Source organism: Bombina bombina, chromosome 1 (assembly GCF_027579735.1).
Source record: "Bombina bombina isolate aBomBom1 chromosome 1, aBomBom1.pri, whole genome shotgun sequence".
NCBI lineage: Eukaryota > Metazoa > Chordata > Amphibia > Anura > Bombinatoridae > Bombina > Bombina bombina.
This window is the reverse complement of record NC_069499.1, coordinates 1463808439-1463831006: the sequence shown is the minus strand read 5'-3', so window position 1 is coordinate 1463831006 and position 22568 is coordinate 1463808439. Positions and strand designations below refer to the sequence as shown.

Genomic DNA, 22568 nt, shown 5'->3' with positions numbered 1-22568 from the left:
AAAGGAAAGGCTAAAAGGTGCAGAGGTGACAGAAGTTTATCAAAAATAAATAAATTTGTCTTAAAAAGAACAGGGTGTGGGCCGTGGACTCGTCATATCGTAAAATAAATTATTTATCAGGTAAGCTTAAATTTACTTTTCTTTTACAAAGATATGACGAGTCCACAGATTTCATCCTTACTTGTGGGATACTAATACCAAAGCAAAAGGACACGGATGAAAGGGAGGGACAAGACAGGAACCTAAACAGAAGGCACCACTGCTTGAAGAACCTTTCTCCCAAAAATAGCCTCAGAAGAAGCAAAAGTATCAAATTTGGAAAATTTGGAAAAAGTATGAAGGGACAACCAAGTCGCAGCCTTACAAATCTGTTCAACAGAAGCATCGTTTTTAAAAGCCCATGTGGAAGCCACAGCCCTAGAAGAATGAGCCGTAATTCTTTCAGGAGGCTGCTGTCCAGCAGTCTCATATGCCAGGTGGATTATATTTCTCAGCCAAAAAGAAAGAGAGGTAGTCGTAGCTTTCTGACCCCTACGCTTTCCAGAATAAACAATGAATAATGAAGATGATAGACGGAAGTCCTTGGTTGCTTGCCTGTAAGTAAAACTTCAAGGCACGGACCACGTCCAGATTATGTAACAGACGCTCCTTCTTGGAAGAAGGATTAGGACACAATGAAGGAACAACAATTTCTTGATTAATGTTCTTATTTGAAACAACCTTAGGAAGAAATCCAGGTTTAGTACGTAAAACCACCTTATCAGAATGAAATATAAGATAAGGCGAATCACATTGTAACGCTGAAAGCTCAGAAACTCTTCGAGCAGAAGAAATAGCAACTAAAAACAGAACTTTCCAAAATAACAATTTAATATCTATGGAATGCATGGGTTCAAACGGAACCCCCTGAAGAACTCTAAGAACTAAATTCAAACTCCAGGGAGGAGTAATAGGTCTAAATACAGGCTTAATTCTAGTTAAAGCCTGACAAAAAGACTGAACATCCGGCACATTTGCCAAACGTTTGTGAAGCAAAATTGACAAAGCAGAAATCTGTCCCTTTAAAGAACTTGCTGATAACCCTTTTTCCAATCCTTCTTGGAGAAAAGACAGAATCCTAGGAATCTTAGTTTTACTCCATGAATAACCCTTGGATTCACACCAATAAAGATATTTACGCCATATCTTATGATAGATTTTTCTAGTGACAGGCTTTTGAGCCTGTATCAAAGTATCAATGACCGAATCAGAGAATCCTCGCTTCGATAAAATCAAGCGTTCAATCTTCAAGTAGTCAGCTGCAGAGAAATTAGATTTGGATGTTGGAAAGGACCTTGAATCAGAAGGTCCTGTCTTAAAGGAAGTTTCCACGGTGGCAGAGAGGACATGTCCACTAGATCCGCATACCAAGTCCTGCGTGGCAGGATTACTGAAGCTCTCTCCTGTTTGATTCGAGCAATCACGCGTGGAAGGAGAGGAAATGGTGGAAACACATAAGCTAGGCTGAACTTCCAAGGCACTGCCAGGGCATCTATCAGTTCGGCCTGTGGATCCCTTGACCTGGATCCGTATCTCGGGAGCTTGGCATTCTGTCGAGACGCCATTAGATCCAACTCTGGTCTGCCCCATCTGAGAATCAGTGAGGCAAATACCTCCGGATGGAGTTCCCACTCCCCCGGATGAAAAGTCTGACGACTTAGAAAATCTGCTTACCAATTTTCTACTCCTGGGATGTAGATTGCCGACAGATAACAAGAGTGGGTCTCCGCCCATCGGATTATCTTGGATACTTCTATCATCGCTAAGGAACTCTTTGTTCCCCCCTGATGATTGATATATGCCACAGTCGTGATGTTGTCCGACTGGAACCTGATGAATTTTGCCGAAGTCAACTGAGGCCATGCCAGAAGCGCATTGAATATTGCTCTCAGTTCCAGAATATTGATTGGAAGTAGAGACTCCACCTGAGTCCAAACACCCTGAGCCTTCAGGGAGTTCCAGACTGCACCCCAGCCCAAAAGGCTGGCATCCGTTGTCACTATCACCCACGAGGGTCTGCGGAAACAAGTCCCCTGAGACAGATGATCCGGCGACAACCACCAAAGAAGAAAGTCTCTGGTCTCTCGATCCAGATTTATCTGAGGAGATAAATTCGCATAATCCCCATTCCACTGACCCAGCATGCACAGCTGCAGTGGTCTGAGATGAAAGCGGGATTATATCCATTGCCGCTACCATTAATCCAATGACTTCCATGCACTAAGCCACTGATGGCCGATGAATGGACTGAAGTGCTCGGCAAGTATTCAGAATCTTTGTCTTTCTGACCTCTGTCAGGAAATTTTTCATGTCTACCGAGTCTATAAGAGTCCCCAAGAATGGAACCCTTGTCTGTGGAACTAATGAACTCTTTTCTATGTTCACTTTCCAACCGTGAGATCTCAGGAAAGACAATACTATGTCCGTGTGAGATTTTGTCAATTGATAATTCGACGCCTGAATCACAATGTCGTCCAGATAAGGCGCTACTGCTATGCCCCGCGGTCTGAGAACCGCTAAAAGAGACCTTAGAATTTTTGTGAAAATTCTGGGTGCCGTGGCAAGACCGAAAGGAAGAGCCACGAACTGATAGTGTTTGTCCAGGAAGGCAAACCTTAAGAACCGATGATGATCCTTGTGAATAGGGATATGAAGGTATGCATCCTTCAAGTCCACGATAGTCATATATTGACCCTCCTGAATCATTGGTAAGATTGTTCGTATAGTCTTCATTTTGAACGATGGGACTCTGAGAAATTTGTTTAGACACTTGAGATCTAAAATGGGTCTGAAAGTTCCTTCTTTTTTGGGAACTACAAAAAGATTTGAGTAAAACCCCTGTCCCTGTTCCAGCTTTGGAACAGGACAAATTACTCCCATAGTATAGAGGTCTTTTACACAGCATAAGAACACCTCTCTCTTTATCTGGTCTACAGATAATCGTGAAAGATGAAATCTCCCCCTTGGGAGAAAATCCTTAAATTCTAGTTGTTACCCGTGGGACACTATTTCCAGTGCCCAGGAGTCCTGAACATCTCTTGCCCAAGCCTGAGCAAAGAGAGAAAGTCTGCCCCCTACCAGATCCGGTCCCGGATCGAGGGCCACCCCTTCATGCTGTCTTGGAAGCAGCAGCGGGCTTCTTGGATTGTTTACCTTTATTCCAAATCTGGTTGGGTATCCAGAATGACTTAGATTGAGCAAAATTCCCTTCCTGCATTGTGGAGGAAGAAGAAGCAGAGGGTCCTCCTTTATAGTTTCGAAAGGAACAAAAATTATTCTGTTTACCCCTCATTTTAACAGAATTATCCTGAGGTAGGGTATGACCTTTACCTCCAGTAATGTCAGAAATGATCTCCTTCAATTCAGGCCCAAATAGGGTCTTACCTTTAAAAGGAATAGCCAAAAGCTTAGATTTTGTTGACACATCAGCAGACCAAGATTTGAGCCATAACGCTCTACGTGCCAGAATGGCAAAACCTGCAATTTTTTGCTGCTAATTTTGCAATTTGAAAAGCAGCATCAGTTATAAAAGAATTAGCTAGCTTAAGAGCCTTTATTCTATCCAAAATATCATCTAATGGAGTCTCAACCTTCAGAAACTCTTCTAGAGCTTTGAACCAAAAAGCTGCTGCAGTAGTTAATGGAACAATGCAAGCCGTAGTTTGTAAAAGAAAACCTTGATGAATAAATAATTTCTTTAAAAGACCCTCTAATTTTTTATCCGTAGGGTCTTTGAAAGCACAACTATCCTCAATAGGTATAGTTGTATGCTTAGCCAAAGTAGATATAGCTCCCTCCACCTTAGGGACCATTTGCCACAAGTCCCGAATGGTGTCAGATATGGGAAACATTTTCTTAAAAGTAGGAGGAGGAGAGAACGGTATGCCTGGTCTATCCCATTCCTTTTTAACAATTTCCGAAATTCTTTTAGGAACTGGAAAAACATCAGTGTAAGTAGATACCTCTAAATATTTGTCCATCTTACACAATTTCTCTGGTGGTATTATAATAGGTTCACAATCATTCAGAGTCGCTAAAACCTCCCTAAGTAACAGACGTAGGTGTTCAAGCTTAAATTTAAATGACATAACGTTCGAATCTGTCTGAGGTAATATAATTTCCTGGGTCTGAAAGTTCACCCTCAGACAGCAATTCCCTAACCCCCAACTCAGAACACTGTGAGGGAACATCGGAAAAAGCTAATAAAGCATCAGAGGATTCAGTATTTACATTAATACCTGACCTACTGCGTTTACCCTGTAACACTGGTAATTTGGATAATACCTCTGTAAGAGTAGTTGAAATAACTGAAGCCATTTCCTGCAGAGTAAAAGCATTAGACGCACTAGAAGTACTTGGCGTTGCTTGTGTGGGTGTTAAAGGTTGTGACACTTGGGGAGAATTAGATGGCATATCCTGATTCCCTTCAGACTGAGAGTCATCCTTAGGCATACTTTTATTACTTAAAATATGCTTCTTACATTGTAAGGCCCTTTCAGTACAAGAGGTACACAATGTAAGTGGGGGTTCCATAATGGCAGACATGTTGAATAGACTAACAATATCTTAAAAGATGTTAAACACTTTGAACAATTTTTCAAAAAAATGTACTGCGCCTTTAAAAAATAAAAAAACATACAATTTTTCCAAAACTGCTAAAAAAGCTAAATAACTAAATCTGATTAGCAACACATATTTAATGTGCCCAAAAATTATTGCACCTAATAGCAATAGGCAAAAAATAACCTTATCAGGACATTTATAGTGAAAAAATACAATTTATTCAAAAAAATTACCCCTGCGCCTACCTGCCCTTAAAGTACTTGAAAATAACTCTACCACAATCCAGTTATCAGAGCATAAGTTTAGGCCTAACCGGAATGCCTGATGCCTAATGAGCCAAAATGTACTGCGCGTCGGAGCGCGCGAAAAATAGGCCCCGCCCATTAAGGGCGATCACAAACAAATCCAAAATACCGCATAGGAAGCGGTTAGAACAAAAAACCAAGTGGTCCCAAAAAACAAACTCATAATGATGCACAAACTCAATGCTGCAGCCCTTAATACAAATAAAATAACAAGCTGCCTCTCCCAGTGTCAATAACAAACACCCAATATGTCACACAAAAAACGTTAAAATAAAGGATTTAAAGTAACACATTTTTCCTTTAAAACCAGGTCCACTTTAACCCCTTTTATAGCAAAGGAAAATGTCAGCCATTCTGATATAACAGGTCTCCTCAGAAAAAAAGACTGAACATACCTCAATGCTTATAGCATGCAGCTGTTCTCTACTCTGAAGATTTCTTACACTACCTTCAACAATCTGTGGGAACCAATGTGGATCTTAGTTACGTCTGCTAAGATCATCAACCTCAGGGCAGAAAACTTCTTCCATTTCCCCCTGAGGAAAATAGTACACACCGGTACCATTTGAAAATAAAAAACTTCTTGATTGAAGAAACTAAAACTAACACCTCACTTCACCTCTTCCTAGTATAACACAGGCAAAGAGAATGACTGAGGGTGGAGGGGAAGGGAGAGGCTATATATACAGCTCTGCTGTGGTGCTCTTTGCCACTTCCTGTTAGCAGGAGGTTAATATCCCCACATGTAAGGATGAAATCCGTGGACTCGTCATATCTTTGTAAAAGAAATAGTAAGAGAATGAAGAAACATTGATAATAGGAGTAAATTAGAAAGTTGCTTAAAATTGTTTGCTCTATCTAAATCAGTAAAGGAAAAATTTGGAATTAGTATCCCTTTAAGAAATTCCTCATGGAATAAGAAAAAGTAGAATGCCCCAAGTGAATAAAATTTGTTTCTTTAGAAACGTCCATCATAAAACAAGAATAATTTTAAATACCTTCAACTCAAATTTACTGATGCACTATTATGACTACTCTAAAGGTTTATTCACTTACTTGGTATGGGGAAGTAGGTGCCTCACAATGTACAGAATATCACTAACGTTAATCTATATGGTAAAACTAGCATGCCTTCACATTAAGCGCCAGATTACAAGCTCGATTAAGCTTTTTAGGTGCGTTAAACTTAGAATATTGCGTGCACGATAAAATGTTTCCCTCATAGAAGTCAAACCCGATCACATTTTCTCAAGTGTGCTAACCAGACATGAAAATATGAATATTTCACATATGTTTTTCAAATAGCAGAATATGTTATATTCATAAATACATATTTCTACATATATCTGATTGTATTTTGCATATATATATATATAACATAATTTATGCTTACCTGATAAATTCCTTTCTCCTGTAGTGTGATCAGTCCACGGGTCATCATTACTTGTGGGATATTAACTGCTCCCCTACAGGAAGTGCAAGAGGATTCACCCAGCAGAGCTGCTATATAGCTCCTCCCCTCTACGTCACCTCCAGTCATTCGACCAAGGACCAACGAGAAAGGAGAAGCCAAAGGGTGTAGTGGTGACTGTAGTATAATTTAAAAAGTATTTGCCTGCCGTAAAAAAACACAGGGCGGGCCGTGGACTGATCACACTACAGGAGAAAGGAATTTATCAGGTAAGCATAAATTATGTTTTCTCCTGTTAAGTGTGATCAGTCCACGGGTCATCATTACTTGTGGGATACCAATACCAAAGCAAAAGTACACGGATGACGGGAGGGACAGGCAGGCTCTTTATACAGAAGGAACCACTGCCTGAAGAACCTTTCTCCCAAAAATAGCCTCCGAAGAAGCAAAAGTGTCAAATTTGTAAAATTTGGAAAAAGTATGAAGCGAAGACCAAGTTGCAGCCTTGCAAATCTGTTCAACAGAGGCCTCATTCTTAAAGGCCCAAGTGGAAGCCACAGCTCTAGTGGAATGAGCTGTAATTCTTTCAGGAGGCTGCTGTCCAGCAGTCTCATAAGCTAAATGAATTATGCTACGAAGCCAAAAAGAGAGAGAGGTAGCAGAAGCTTTTTGACCTCTCCTCTGACCAGAGTAGACGACAAACAGGGAAGACGTTTGTCGAAAATCTTTAGTTGCCTGTAAATAAAATTTAAGGGCACGAACTACATCCAGATTGTGCAAAAGACGTTCCTTCCTTGAAGAAGGATTTGGGCACAAGGATGGAACAACAATCTCCTGATTGATATTCCTGTTAGTGACTACCTTAGGTAAGAACCCAGGTTTAGTACGCAGAACTACCTTATCCGAGTGAAAAATCAAATAAGGAGAATCACAATGTAAGGCTGATAACTCAGAGACTCTTCGAGCCGAGGAAATAACCATTAAAAATAGAACTTTCCAAGATAACAACTTTATATCAATGGAATGAAGGGGTTCAAACGGAACGCCCTGTAAAACGTTAAGAACAAGGTTTAAACTCCATGGTGGAGCCACAGCTTTAAACACAGGTTTAATCCTGGCCAAAGCCTGACAAAAAGCCTGAACGTCTGGAACTTCTGACAGACGTTTGTGTAACAGAATGGACAGAGCTGAGATCTGTCCCTTTAAGGAACTAGCGGATAACCCCTTTTCTAAACCTTCTTGTAGAAAAGACAATATCCTAGGAATCCTAACCTTACTCCAAGAGTAACCTTTGGATTCGCACCAATATAGGTATTTACGCCATATTTTATGGTAAATCTTTCTGGTAACAGGCTTCCTAGCCTGTATTAAGGTATCAATAACTGACTCAGAAAAGCCACGCTTTGATAAAATCAAGCGTTCAATTTCCAAGCAGTCAGCTTCAGAGAAGTTAGATTTTGATGTTTGAAAGGACCCTGAATCAGAAGGTCCTGTTTCAGAGGTAACGACCAAGGTGGACAGAATGACATGTCCACCAGATCTGCATACCAAGTCCTGCGTGGCCATGCAGGCGCTATTAGAATCACTGATGCTTTCTCCTGTTTGATTCTGGCAATCAATCGAGGAAGCATCGGGAAAGGTGGAAACACATAAGCCATCCTGAAGGTCCATGGTGCTGTCAAGGCATCTATCAGGACCGCTCCCGGATCCCTGGATCTGGACCCGTAACGCGGAAGCTTGGCGTTCTGTCGAGACGCCATGAGATCTATCTCTGGTTTGCCCCAACGTCGAAGTATTTGGGCAAAGACCTCTGGATGAAGTTCCCACTCCCCCGGATGAAAAGTCTGACGACTTAAGAAATCCGCCTCCCAGTTCTCCACTCCCGGGATGTGGATTGCAGACAGGTGGCAAGAGTGAGACTCTGCCCAGCGAATTATCTTCGATACTTCCATCATTGCTAGGGAGCTTCTTGTCCCTCCCTGATGGTTGATATAAGCTACAGTCGTGATGTTGTCCGACTGGAACCTGATGAACCCCCGAGTTGTTAACTGGGGCCAAGCCAGAAGAGCATTGAGGACTGCTCTCAATTCCAGAATGTTTATTGGAAGGAGACTCTCCTCCTGATTCCATAGTCCCTGAGCCTTCAGAGAATTCCAGACAGCGCCCCAACCTAGTAGGCTGGCGTCTGTTGTTACAATTGTCCAGTCTGGCCTGCTGAATGGCATCCCCCTGGACAGATGTGGCCGATAAAGCCACCATAGAAGAGAATTTCTGGTCTCTTGATTCAGATTTAGAGTGGGGGACAAATCTGAGTAATCCCCATTCCACTGACTTAGCATGCACAATTGCAGTGGTCTGAGATGTAGGCGTGCAAAAGGAACTATGTCCATTGCTGCTACCATTAGTCCGATTACCTCCATGCATTGAGCTACTGACGGGTGTTGAATGGAATGAAGGACACGGCATGCATTTTGAAGTTTTGTTAACCTGTCCTCTGTCAGGTAAATCTTCATTTCTACAGAATCTATCAGAGTCCCCAGGAAGGGAACTCTTGTGAGTGGAAAGAGAGAACTTTTCTCTTCGTTCACCTTCCATCCATGCGACCTTAGAAATGCCAGTACTATCTCTGTATGAGACTTGGCAGTTTGAAAGCTTGAAGCTTGTATCAGTATGTCGTCTAGGTACGGAGCTACTGAAATTCCTCGCGGTCTTAGTACCGCCAGAAGAGTGCCCAGAACCTTTGTGAAGATTCTTGGAGCCGTAGCCAATCCGAATGGAAGAGCTACAAACTGGTAATGCCTGTCTAAAAAGGCAAACCTTAGATACCGGTAATGATTTCTGTGAATCGGTATGTGAAGGTAAGCATCCTTTAAATCCACTGTGGTCATGTACTGACCCTCTTGGATCATGGGCAAAATTGTTCGAATAGTTTCCATCTTGAACGATGGAACTCTTAGAAATTTGTTTAGGATCTTTAAATCCAAGATTGGCCTGAAGGTTCCCTCTTTCTTGGGAACTACAAACAGATTTGAGTAAAACCCTTGTCCTTGTTCCAACCGCGGAACTGGATGGATCACTCCCATTAATAAAAGATCTTGTACGCAGCGTAGAAACGCTTCCTTCTTTGTTAGGTTTGTTGACAACCTTGACAGATGAAATCTCCCTCTTGGGGGAGAGGATTTAAAGTCCAGAAGGTATCCCTGAGATATGATCTCTAACGCCCAGGGATCCTGAACATCTCTTGCCCAAGCCTGGGTGAAGAGGGAAAGTCTGCCCCCCACTAGATCCGGTCCCGGATCGGGGGCCCTCAATTCATGCTGTCTTAGGGGCAGCAGCAGGTTTTCTGGCCTGTTTGCCCCTGTTCCAGGACTGGTTAGGTTTCCAGCCTTGTCTGTAGCGAGCAACAGCTCCTTCCTGTTTTGGTGCAGAGGAAGTTGATGCTGCTCCAGCTTTGAAATTACGAAAGGAACGAAAATTGGACTGTCTAGCCTTGGCTTTGGCCTTGTCCTGAGGCAGGGCATGACCTTTACCTCCTGTAATGTCAGCAATAATCTCTTTCAAGCCGGGCCCGAATAAGGTCTGCCCTTTGAAAGGAATATTAAGCAATTTAGATTTAGACGTAACATCAGCTGACCAGGATTTCAGCCACAGAGCTCTGCGTGCCTGAATGGCGAATCCTGAATTTTTAGCCGCAAGTTTAGTTAAATGTACTACGGCATCTGAAATAAATGAATTAGCTAACTTAAGGAATTTAAGTTTGTGTGTGATGTCATCTATTGTGGATGATTCAAGTGTCTCTTCCAGAGACTCAAACCAAAATGCTGCTGCAGCCGTGACAGGCGCAATACATGCAAGAGGTTGCAATATAAACCCTTGTTGAACAAACATTTTCTTAAGGTAACCCTCTAATTTTTTATCCATTGGATCTGAAAAAGCACAGCTATCCTCCACCGGGATAGTGGTACGCTTAGCTAAAGTAGAAACTGCTCCCTCCACCTTAGGGACCATTTGCCATAAGTCCCGTGTGGCGGCGTCTATTGGAAACATCTTTCTGAATATAGGAGGGGGTGAGAAAGGCACACCGGGTCTATCCCACTCCTTAGTAACAATTTCAGTAAGTCTCTTAGGTATAGGAAAAACGTCAGTACTCGTCGGTACCGCAAAATATTTATCCAACCTACACATTTTCTCTGGGATTGCAACTGTGTTACAATCATTTAGAGCCGCTAATACCTCCCCTAGTAACACACGGAGGTTCTCAAGCTTAAATTTAAAATTTGAAATGTCTGAGTCCAGTTTATTTGGATCAGAACCGTCACCCACAGAATGAAGCTCTCCGTCTTCACGTTCTGCAAACTGTGACGCAGTATCAGACATGGCCCTTGCATTATCAGCGCACTCTGTTCTCACCCCAGAGTGATCACGCTTACCTCTTAGTTCTGGTAGTTTAGCCAAAACTTCAGTCATAACAGTAGCCATATCTTGTAATGTGATTTGTAATGGCCGCCCAGATGTACTCGGCGCTACAATATCACGCACCTCCCGAGCGGGAGATGCAGGTACTGACACGTGAGGCGAGTTAGTCGGCATAACTCTCCCCTCGTTGTTTGGTGAAATATGTTCAATTTGTACAGATTGACTGTTATTTAAAGTAGCATCAATACATTTAGTACATAAATTTCTATTGGGCTCCACTTTGGCATTAACACATATAGCACAGAGATATTCCTCTGAATCAGACATGTTTAACACACTAGCAAATAAACTAGCAACTTGGAAATACTTTTCAAAGTAATTTACAAATAATATGAAAACGTACTGTGCCTTTAAGAAGCACAGAAAAAAATTATAACAGTTATAGCATCAATCTTTGTCAGAATATACAGTTTTAGCAAAGGATTGTTCCCCTCAGCAAATGATAACTAACCCAGGCAGCAGAAAAAAATACACAAATAAACGTTTTTTATCACAATTACAATCAGCACAGCTCTGCTGTAATGATTACTTCCCTCAAAAAAGGCTTTGGAGATCCCTGAACTCTGTAGAGATGAACCGGATCATGCAGGAAGAAAATGAACCTCTGACTGAGTTTTTTTTGATGCGTAGTAAAAGCGCCAAAAATGGCCCCTCCCCCACACACATAACAGTGAGAGGGATCAGTGAACTGCTCTAATTTAAACCAAAACTATTGCCAAGTGGAAAAAATAGGCCCAAAACATTTTTTCACCCAGTACCTCAGAGAAAAAAACGTTTTTACATGCCAGCAAAAAAACGTTTTACCTCAATAATTAATTGTCATTTAAAACCTATTGCAAGTCCCTGCAAATTAGGTTAAGTCTATGCATACAGTATAAAACCAGAAAAGTACCATTCCCCAGAAAACTGAAGTGTAAAATATACATACATGACAGCCTGATATCAGCTACATCTACTGCATTCAAGGCTGAGTTTACATTATAACGGTATGGCAGGATTTTCTCATCAATTCCATGTCAGAAAATAATAAACTGCTACATACCTCTTTGCAGATTAATCTGCCTGCTGTCCCCTGATCTGAAGTTTACCTCTCCTCAGATGGCCGAGAAACAGCAATATGATCTTAACTATTCCGGCTAAAATCATAGAAAAAACTCAGGTAGATTCTTCTTCAAATTCTACCAGAGAAGGAATAACACACTCCGGTGCTATTATAAAATAACAAACTTTTGATTGAAGGTATAAAAACTAAATATAATCACCATAGTCCTCTCACACATCCTATCTAGTCGTTGGGTGCAAGAGAATGACTGGAGGTGACGTAGAGGGGAGGAGCTATATAGCAGCTCTGCTGGGTGAATCCTCTTGCACTTCCTGTAGGGGAGCAGTTAATATCCCACAAGTAATGATGACCCGTGGACTGATCACACTTAACAGGAGAAATATATATATATATATATATATATATATATATATATATATATATATATATATATACATACACATACACACACACATGCTTATATATAGGTATTGATATATACAGATAAATATAGGAATATCTATTTATAAATAGATATAACAGTATTAATTAATTAAAAAATAATACTGCATAAATGTTTTTTCATGTTTTCATCTATTTAACTGCAAATGGCTCCAATGTACTTCTATATATGGATACATGTGTATTTATGTGTTTATATGTGTATTTATGTGTTTACATGTGTATTTATGTGTTTATATGTGTATTTATGTGTTTATATGTATATTTATGTCTGTAAATTTGGAATAAGTGTTACTTAAAACAAACTTATTGGAACTACCTCTGGGCTACCACCATATTGCTTGTTTTTATTGGCTGCACTTGAGAGATTTTTTTATTTTTATGTTTTATTTAAGAAAATTATAGCTAATTTGCGAACACACTATCAAAGAAATTCAAAACCCCTGGGCTAGGATGTAAGAATCCCTCTGCTTGAGAACCTAATAAAGCTGGTGAAATGGTGTTTATGCCCAAGAGATCTATAAAAACTATATGCAGTGGCATATTCAGGGTTTGCACTTGGATAGAAATCTTAATTGTCGATAATGATCTTTGTAACAAGTTTAACCCTGGTTTATATGAGATCTTTGTTACATGATTAAAAGCCCATATATGGTCAAAGGTTGTCTTCTGTTTGCCCAGAGATAAAAGTGATACAATGCTTGTATGTTCATGTTATAGCTGTTATCTTTTTATAATTTGGTTAGTTGCATAATTTACCCTGTTATTTTCCTCAAATTGTTCCATTATTCCATGCACGTTAATGAAGGACTGTATGATTATTCTTTTCATAACTTTGTATACTGCACCATTTACACATCTATACCTAAATATTCAGTTTTACAAAGTAGGGCCATATTTAAAATGAGTAAAAATTGTCCTTATTGATGATCAATACATTTACATTTACTAGGCAATTTACATAATTCAATTACTTCCTACATACCAACACCTGCCCGTTTGGATGCAACTATCCCAACACTCATGTTGTTCTTAAAAGCTGGAGCGAAAGCTGATGGTTCTTTATTTCTGAAATGTCGTTCCAAGTATTGCTGAATCTCCTGAAGTGGTTTTTGAGGAATAACGTGTACTTTGTATTGGCTAAAGACAGATGGGATATAACAATGTTCTCTGTCACTGTTGCATATAACTACAAGGTTATAGTTAAGATCACTTTTTGCTTGCAACTGCTGAAATAACTGTTCAGATTTATATCCTATATCATAGCTAAGTTCATCTGCATAAAGCAAGCTATAGACCCTTTTCCCACAATAGCCTGGTGTTAGGCACCTTCTCAGAAACAGTGAAACTTCTTCAAAAGTAGTGTTTGGTGTACAGAGCAAGACTTCATCATAAGATGGCAGTGACTGCTCTAAATTGCACATGTATATGGCGATAGCACAAGGAAGGATTTCTGAATTAGGACAAAGAATCAAATTAGGACGGCCTTGCAGCAGACTAGGATGGAGGGTACGATTTATGATGTTTTTTTCTGTGTCTGCCAAGAATCTTAAGCTCTTGCCAAGCCTGTTGATGTCCAGACAGCCTGGAAACAAAGAGCTTATATATTTCATGGAATATTCCCACACCATTTCCAACTTCTTTAATACATCTGTACAATTTTGCAGATGTAAATTTAGCATTGTCTTATCTGAACCAGGTGACAGTTTTGAGAATCCTTTTAAACCAACTTTTTGAGAAGGTAATAAGGCCTTCATTGGGTCTTGTTTTGTGCACTCCGATTTGATAAAAGAAAGCATTACAAGAGCTTTCTCATTGATATCTATCCTCTGGAACTGCTGGCAAAGATATACTAACTGTTCAGCAGTGTAGTAGTTTAAATAGTAAAGCTGGGATCGTTCCATATCCATAAAGCTGATCCACTGCTCTAACATATTCTCCATTGTTCTGCAGATCTCTGGAAGCAATTCGGTAACAGAGTCTTTTCCTGCTAGCTCACAAATGCTTTTTACATTGAAGTCCATGATAATCCCAAATTCGATACCATCTGAACAGTATATCCTGGTTTTCCAATTTCTGAATAACATATTTCCAGCCAAGTAGAGGTCAATAAAGCATCTTGCAAGTCTCTGAACATAGGTAAATATCTGTGCAATAAATTACATAATTTAGAATGTAATACATCAGAATTTGTTAAATATGCAGTAGAGCAAGTACTGTCTATTTTATAGGTAAAGGTTGTAGCACCTTACTAAAACACAGCATACCCTTAATTATTTTATATTTGTCTTACAAGAAAATTAAAACTAACAACAAACTTTCTAATTCAGAATTAGTATATATATATATATATATATATATGTGTGTGTGTGTATATATATATACATATATTTGAATGATATACTAAGGGTATCTACACTTGCTTTAAGGAACTTGAAAGATAGCAAACAACATTGATTGAATTTAATACAGAATATGTGTAACAAAGAAAGCTGAACATAATCAATGGTTTTGTACTGTTACTATAATTCACATGATGGACCATTAGCCATTCACAGGCAAGATCCTACAATATCTCTGAATTATGCCTTAATATTTGTTACTCTTTATTATGTTCAGGGAAATAAGAGTAAAAATGTTACAGGAGAAAATGCAGCATGAGTACACGACATCAGGATGAGTGTGGAGCTTTTTTTGGTTATTTCAGGTACTCTATATCAATACACACCATTAAATGTTTTCTTATTGAATGTGAAGAGAAAGGACTATTGTTGTCTAGGTCTATTCTTATACAGTTGTACCATCTGTAGCTTAGCTAGCACTCTATGTGGAAGAAACACACTGTTCAATACTTGCCTCAGAAAACTTTTCAACTTCAATATTGCCTTGGTCCCCTTTCCCAGACATAAGCATCAACTTGTTTAACAGTTCTTTCAGTTCTTCCAGACTATAGCACCGAGTGTCCTCCACACCCAGGTTATCTTCAAGATACAGGTGAAGAACACTATCCGGTGTGATCTAATGAAAAAGGTTTACAAATGAAAACATTTGTAATGATTATTAATATTATCATCATTTATTTATAGAGCTCCAACAAATTCTACAGCACTATAAACATAGGTAAATTTATGCTTACCTGATAAATTAATTTCTTCTATGATACGACGAGTCCACGGATTCATCCTTTACTTGAGGGATATTATCCTCCTGCTAACAGGAAGTGGCAAAGAGCACCACAGCAGAGATGTCTATATAGCTCCTCCCTTAGCTCCACCCCCCAGTCATTCGACCGAAGGTACAGGAAGAAAAAGGAGAAACTAAAAGGTGCAGAGGTGACTGAAGTTTAAAATCCAAAAAAATATAATCTGTCTTAAAATGACAGGGCGGGCCGTGGACTCGTCGTATCATAGAAGAAATTAATTTATCAGGTAAGCATAAATTTACTTTTCTTCTATAAGATACGACGAGTCCACGGATTCATCCTTTACTTGTGGGATACAATACCAAAGCTATAGGACACGGATGAACGGGAGGGACAAGACAGATACCTAAACAGAAGGCACCACTGCTTGAAGAACTTTTCTCCCAAAAAACTAAATTTATGCTTACCTGATAAATTTCTTTCTTTTGCGATGTACCGAGTCCACGGTTTCATCCTTACTTGTGGGATATTATCCTTCCTAACAGGAAGTGGCAAAGAGAGCACCCACAGCAGAGCTGTCTATATAGCTCCCCCCTTAACTCCGCCCCCCCCAGTCATTCGACCGAATGGCTTAGGAAGATAAAGGAGAAACTATAAGGTGCAGAGGTGACTGAAGTTTTCAATAAAAAATACTATCTGTCTTGAATAGACAGGGCGGGCCGTGAACTTGGTACAACACAAAAGAAAGAAATTTATCAGGTAAGCATAAATTTTGTTTTCTTTTGCAAGATGTACCGAGTCCATGGTTTCATCCTTACTTGTGGGATACCAATACCAAAGCTTTAGGACACGGATGAAGGGAGGGACAAGACAGGAACCTAAATGGAAGGCACCACTGCTTGCAGAACCTTTCTCCCAAAAATAGTCTCCGAAGAAGCAAAAGTATCAAATTTGGAAAATTTGGAAAAGGTATGAAGCGAAGACCAAGTCGCAGCCTTACAAATTTGTTCAACAGAAGTATAATTTTTAAAAGACCATGTGGAAGCCACCGCTCTAGTAGAGTGAGCTGTAACCCTGTCGGGAGGCTGCTGTCCAGCAGTCTCATATGCCAAACGGAAGATGCTTTTTAGCCAAAAGGAAAGAGAGGTAGCCGTAGCCTTTTGACCTCTACGCTTTCCAGAATAGACAACAGTTTATCAGCTCTTTTACTTTACCCTTCCTGCTTAAAGCCGGCAAAGAGAATGACTGGGGGGTGGAGTTAAGAGGGCAGCTATATAGACAGCTCTGCTGTGGGTGCTCTCTTTGCCACTTCCTGTTAGGAAGGATAATATCCAACAAGTAAGGATGAAACCGTGGACTCGGTACATCTTGCAAAAGAAATAGCCTCCGAAGAAGCAAAAGTATCAAATTTGGAAAATTTGGAAAAGGTATGAAGTGAAGACCAAGTCGCAGCCTTACAAATCTGTTCAACAGAAGCATCATTTTTAGAAGCCCATGTGGAAGCCACCGCTCTAGTAGAGTGAGCTGTAATTCTTTCAGGAGGCTGCTGTCCAGCAGTCTCGTATGCCAAACGGATGATGCTTTTCAGCCAAAAAGAAAGAGAGGTAGCCGTAGCTTTTTGACCTCTACGCTTTCCAGAATAGACAACAAACAGAGAAGATGTTTGACGGAGATCTTTGGTCGCTTGCAAGTAAAACTTCAAAGCACAAACCACGTCCAAGTTGTGCAACAGACACTCCTTCTTAGAGGAAGGATTAGGACATAGGGAAGGAACAACAATTTCCTGATTAATATTCTTATTAGTAACAACCTTAGGAAGGAATCCAGGTTTGGTATGCAAAACCACCTTATCAGAATGAAAAACAAGATAAGGTGAGTCACATTGCAATGCAGATAGTTCAGAACATACACCTCTTTGGACAACAAAGTTACCAAGTAGAAATCTCCAAACAGCTGTTGGACTACGCACAGTAACACCTCTTTGATTTCGAGGAGTAAGGTGTGACGTCAGACGCCGTCCGACACGTGAGCAGGTTTGCAGAGAACAGCTTGGGAGAGCGGCTGTTAGCCGCAACAACGGTCCAAGACTTGACCGAGACTTACCATAAAGTACTACTTACTAATCCCTGAAGGGCTGTCCGCACACTGTCACCATATATGAACTATATGCCGTCAGAGGTGACTGAAGTTTTCAATAAAAAATACTATCTGTCTTGAATAGACAGGGCGGGCCGTGAACTTGGTACAACACAAAAGAAAGAAATTTATCAGGTAAGCATAAATTTTGTTTTCTTTTGCAAGATGTACCGAGTCCATGGTTTCATCCTTACTTGTGGGATACCAATACCAAAGCTTTAGGACACGGATGAAGGGAGGGACAAGACAGGAACCTAAATGGAAGGCACCACTGCTTGCAGAACCTTTCTCCCAAAAATAGTCTCCGAAGAAGCAAAAGTATCAAATTTGGAAAATTTGGAAAAGGTATGAAGTGAAGAAACTCTTCAAGCCGAAGAGATAGCAACTAAAAACAGAACTCTCCAAGATAGAAGCTTAATATCTATGGAATGCATAGGTTCAAACAGAACCCCTTGAAGAACTGTAAGAACTAAATTCAAACTCCATGGCGGAGCAACAGGTTTAAACACAGGCTTAATTCTAACTAAAGCCTGACAAAACGACTGAACGTCTGGAACATCTGCCAGACGCTTGTGCAGTAAAATTGATAAAGCAGATATCTGTCCCTTTAGGGAACTAGCTGATAACCCCTTCTCCAATCCTTCTTGGAGAAAGGACAAAATCCTAGGAATCCTGATCTTACTCCATGAGTAGCCTTTGGATTCACACCAATAAAGATATTTACGCAATATCTTATGATAAATTTTCCTAGTGACAGGCTTTCGAGCCTGAATCAAGGTACCTATGACCGACTCAGAGAATCCCCGCTTGGATAAAATCAAGCGTTCAATCTCCAGGCAGTCAGCCGCAGAGAAACTAGATTTGGATGCTGGAATGGACCTTGAATGAAAAGGTCCTGTCTCAGAGGCAGTGTCCATGGTGGTAGAGATGACATGTCCACCAGGTCTGCATACCAAGTCCTGCGTGGCCACGCAGGTGCTATCAAAATCACCGAAGCTCTCTCCTGTTTGATTCTGGCAATCAGACGAGGGAGGAGAGGAAATGGTGGAAACACATAAGCCAGGCTGAACGACCAAGGTACTGCTAGAGCATCTATCAGTACTGCTTGAGGATCCCTTGATCTGGACCCGTAGCAAGGAAGTTTGGCGTTCTGATGAGACGCCATCAGATCCAATTCTGGTGTGCCCCATTGATGAATCAATTGTGCAAACACCTCCGGATGGAGTTCCCACTCCCCCGGATGAAAAGTCTGACGACTTAGAAAATCCGCTTCCCAGTTTTCCACTCCTGGGATATAGATTGCTGATAGATGGCAAGAGTGAGTTTCTGCCCATCAAATTATTTTGGAAACCTCTATCATCGCTAGAGAACTCTTTGTTCCCCCCTGATGATTGATATATGCTACAGTCGTGATATTGTCCGTCTGGAATCTTATGAATCTGGCCGAAGCCAGCTGAGGCCACGCCTGAAGCACGTTGAATATCACTCTCAGTTCTAGAATATTTATCGGGAGGAGAGCTTGCTCCTGAGTCCACACACCCTGTGCTTTCAGGGAATTCCAGACTGCACCCCAGCCCAATAGGCTGGTGTCCGTCGTCACTATGACCCATGCTGGCCTGCGGAAACACATTCCCTGGGACAGATGATCCTGTGACAACCACCAAAGAAGAGAGTCTCTGGTCTCTTGATCCAGATTTATCTGAGGAGATAAATTTGCATAATCCCCATTCCACTGTTTGAGCATGCATAGTTGCAGTGGTCTGAGATGCAAGCGAGCAAACGGAACTATGTCCATTGCCGCTACCATTAGTCCGATTACCTCCATACACTGAGCCACTGACGGCCGAGGAATGGAATGAAGAGCTCGGCAGGTGGTTAAAATCTTTGATTTCCTGACCTCCGTCAGAAAAATTTTCATGTCTACCGAATCTATCAAGAGTTCCCAAGAATGGAACTCTTGTGAGAGGGATAAGTGAACTCTTTTTTTGAGGGCTGAAGGCCCTCAAGTGAGAGTGCAACAGGGAAGAAGAGTGGTAGGATGAACGTGTCATGGAAGTGAGCTCACTGCAGAGAGAATGATAATTCCAGTGCACATAAGTGGATGGCTGCTAGCTTTGTATAGGTAAGGCTTATATGTTAGGTTTTCTTGTTTTTATGTTAAAGTATTTTATAAGGCATACCTGGATGACTGAGAGTGGGGGTGCAGGGGAGAGATCACCGTGAGTTAGTAGTAACAAGACTGAGCATGACAGCAGGGAGGGATACAGATTTGCAGTATTGAATGTTATGTGAAATGACACTGGGTGTATTTAATTATCATTATAAGGTATCATTCTTAATTTTAATAGGATTTTAACTTTTATTTTTAAACTTCATTTGTACAGTGTCCATTACTTCCTGCCACAGCACTACAAGGGAGTTGGGGTCTCTACAGGAAGGCACATAAGTGACATGAGCTGGTTTATAATCAGTGAATACTAAAAAAAACAGAAAATATAATTTATGCTTTTACCTGATAAATTCATTTCTCTCATTGTGGTGAAAGCCCATGATCCAATACTCCAGGGAATTATAATCCTGACCACTAGGAGGAGGCAAACATCCAAAAACTCCCAGAGCCCTTAAAACCCCTCCCACCTTACTAGAAACTAGTGTGACGTATCACTAAGTCAGAAAAGAAGAAGATAGGAAAAGAAAATAAGAGCAATATACAAAAAAGGAGCAGGGGAAAAAGAGATGCATATTAGAACTGCCGCCAAAAAAACAAACAAACAAAAAACAAAGATAAAAAATTATGGAAGGGTGTTGTGGACTCTTACCACTATGAATGAAATTAATGTATGAGGTTATCTCAAAATTATATTTTCCTTTCATAAAGGTGGTGAGAGTGCACAATCCATTACTCGTGGGAACTAATACCCAAGCTGTGGAATCCACGAGTAATCTGGGCAGGACACGACTTATACTATTTCAAATAGATTGGATAATTGTTTTTTCTTTTTTTTTATGTAGAAAAAAAAATACAATAAATTTAAATTTAAAGTTTAATGGCCAGAAACGGATGCCTGAAGGACTTGCCTACAATAGGCTGCTCCAGAAGAAGCAAAAACATAAAAATGACAGTATTTAGAAAAAGTATGTAAGGCAGACCAAAAACACTGACTTGCAAATTTTATCAACACAGGCCTCATTCTTAAAGGCCTATAAAGTAGCAACTGATCAGGTAGAAAGGGCAGTAATCCATTTAGAAGAAGACTGACCCATCTCCAAGTAAGCTTTATAAATCAAAAGCTTTAAGAGGTTAAAGAGAAAGCAGTCGCCTTCTAACCCTTTCCGAAACCAGAAAATGAATAAACAAACTAGAAGATTGTCTAAAATCCAAATCCTTAGTAGCCTGCAAATAGAACTTCAAAATTCTGACCACATCCAAATTATGGAGAAGCCTTAGCATTTTTTGGATTAGGACAAAACAAAAGAATAACAATCTAACGATTGATGTTAACCGAAAAAGCCAATGTAAGCAAAAAGTACAACTTACGTCTCAAAACTGCCTTATACTGACGAAAAATAAGATAAGGATGCTCACAACAAATAGTAGACACATTTTTTTTTTTAGCAAAATAGCCAAAACAAACAAAACCTTCCAGGACAAAAAGCTGAATATCCAAAACATGCATAGGCTGAAAAAGAGAAACCTGCAAAACTTTGAAAACGAAAATAAAATTCACAAAATTCAGAAATTTAGCAATCTTCCTGTGAAACAAGATAACAAAAAAAACAAACCCAGAAATCAGCCCCTTTAAAAAACTAGTAGATAGGCCCTATCCAAATCATCCTGAAGAAATAGAATTCTAGGAATTCTAAAAAAAGTACCAACAGAACTCGTTTCCGACACAGCAGGAAAACACCTTCCAGACCTTGCAAAAAATCTTCATTGTCACAAATTTACGGACCTGAAAGTTTCAATGACAGAATCAGAAAAACCTCTCTGTCTTAAAACTAAGGGTGCGATTACATATACGGCACAGGTTTCAGCGCAATCGTGGGAACCCGCTCTGCCCGTAATTTCACCTTGCACATCGGGGTATTACATATACTGCGCCATTAGATGCTAAACTGGCGTAAGTAGGACAAACTGGCGATCTTCTGAAATTTGCACAAATACACATTTTAGTTGTCGCAAGTAACTTACGCCAGTATTTTGTTCACGGAAAGTGTAAATAAAGAGTAGTTTTATGCAAATTAGGCTAACACTCGTAAAAATGGACAGATTTCATATAAAAATGTGACACGTAATTACGCTATTCAAAATTCATATATAAACACATGCGCAGCCGCCATTTTCTTCAGTGTGTTTGGATTGTTCGTTGAGCTACAACACACTACACTGGAGTGGAGGATTAGTGAGAGTAGAGAGAGAGGCGCAAACAGAGGAGTTAGTTAGGTCGCATTGTTGTTTGATTAAGCTTGTACACTTGCACATATTTTTACATATTGCACACATATTTTGCATACATACATATACAAAATACTCCACACTTTTTTTTCTAACACCTCACACATTTTATTTTATTTTTACAGTGTGATAGGCTGAGTGTTTGGTTGTGATTGTGTGTGATTGAACTGGGAGTGAGTGTGAGTGTGTGTAGTGTGATTTAGTGTGAGGATGGCAGGGAGAGGTGGGGAGGAGGGGAGAGGAGTATTGGAGAGGACAGGAGGAGCAGTGGGTCCCCCGTCTGGAAGTAAGTGGAGTGGGGAGAGGGAGAGCTAGAAGGGATGATGTTAGGGGAGATGCCCGAGAGCCCCAGAGAGCAGGCACATCTAGGAGAGGGACAGAGGGTGCACATGGGGACAGAAGGGGGGAGGAGGGAGAGGAAAGGGAGGAACCCACACCAGGAACATCACAGGGAGGAAGCCAAGTGTCCATGGAGGATGAGAGGCTGAGATGTACAAACTTCTCATTTGATGAAAATGTTGCCCTTGTTTAGGCCA

At 40.4% G+C, this 22568-nt stretch overlaps 1 protein-coding gene across 1 annotated transcript in view; it reads right to left on the bottom strand.

The window, feature by feature from the left end:
- The window catches only part of RNF213 (ring finger protein 213), an 881087-nt gene that overhangs the window by 275847 nt on the left and 582672 nt on the right, over positions 1 to 22568 (bottom strand). The window contains exons 21-22 of the mRNA XM_053706514.1: positions 15155 to 15316; positions 13284 to 14445 (exon numbers count right to left, since the gene is read on the bottom strand). Coding sequence (XP_053562489.1) covers positions 13284 to 14445; positions 15155 to 15316 — 1324 coding nt within the window. The remainder of the gene's footprint in view (positions 1 to 13283; positions 14446 to 15154; positions 15317 to 22568) is intronic.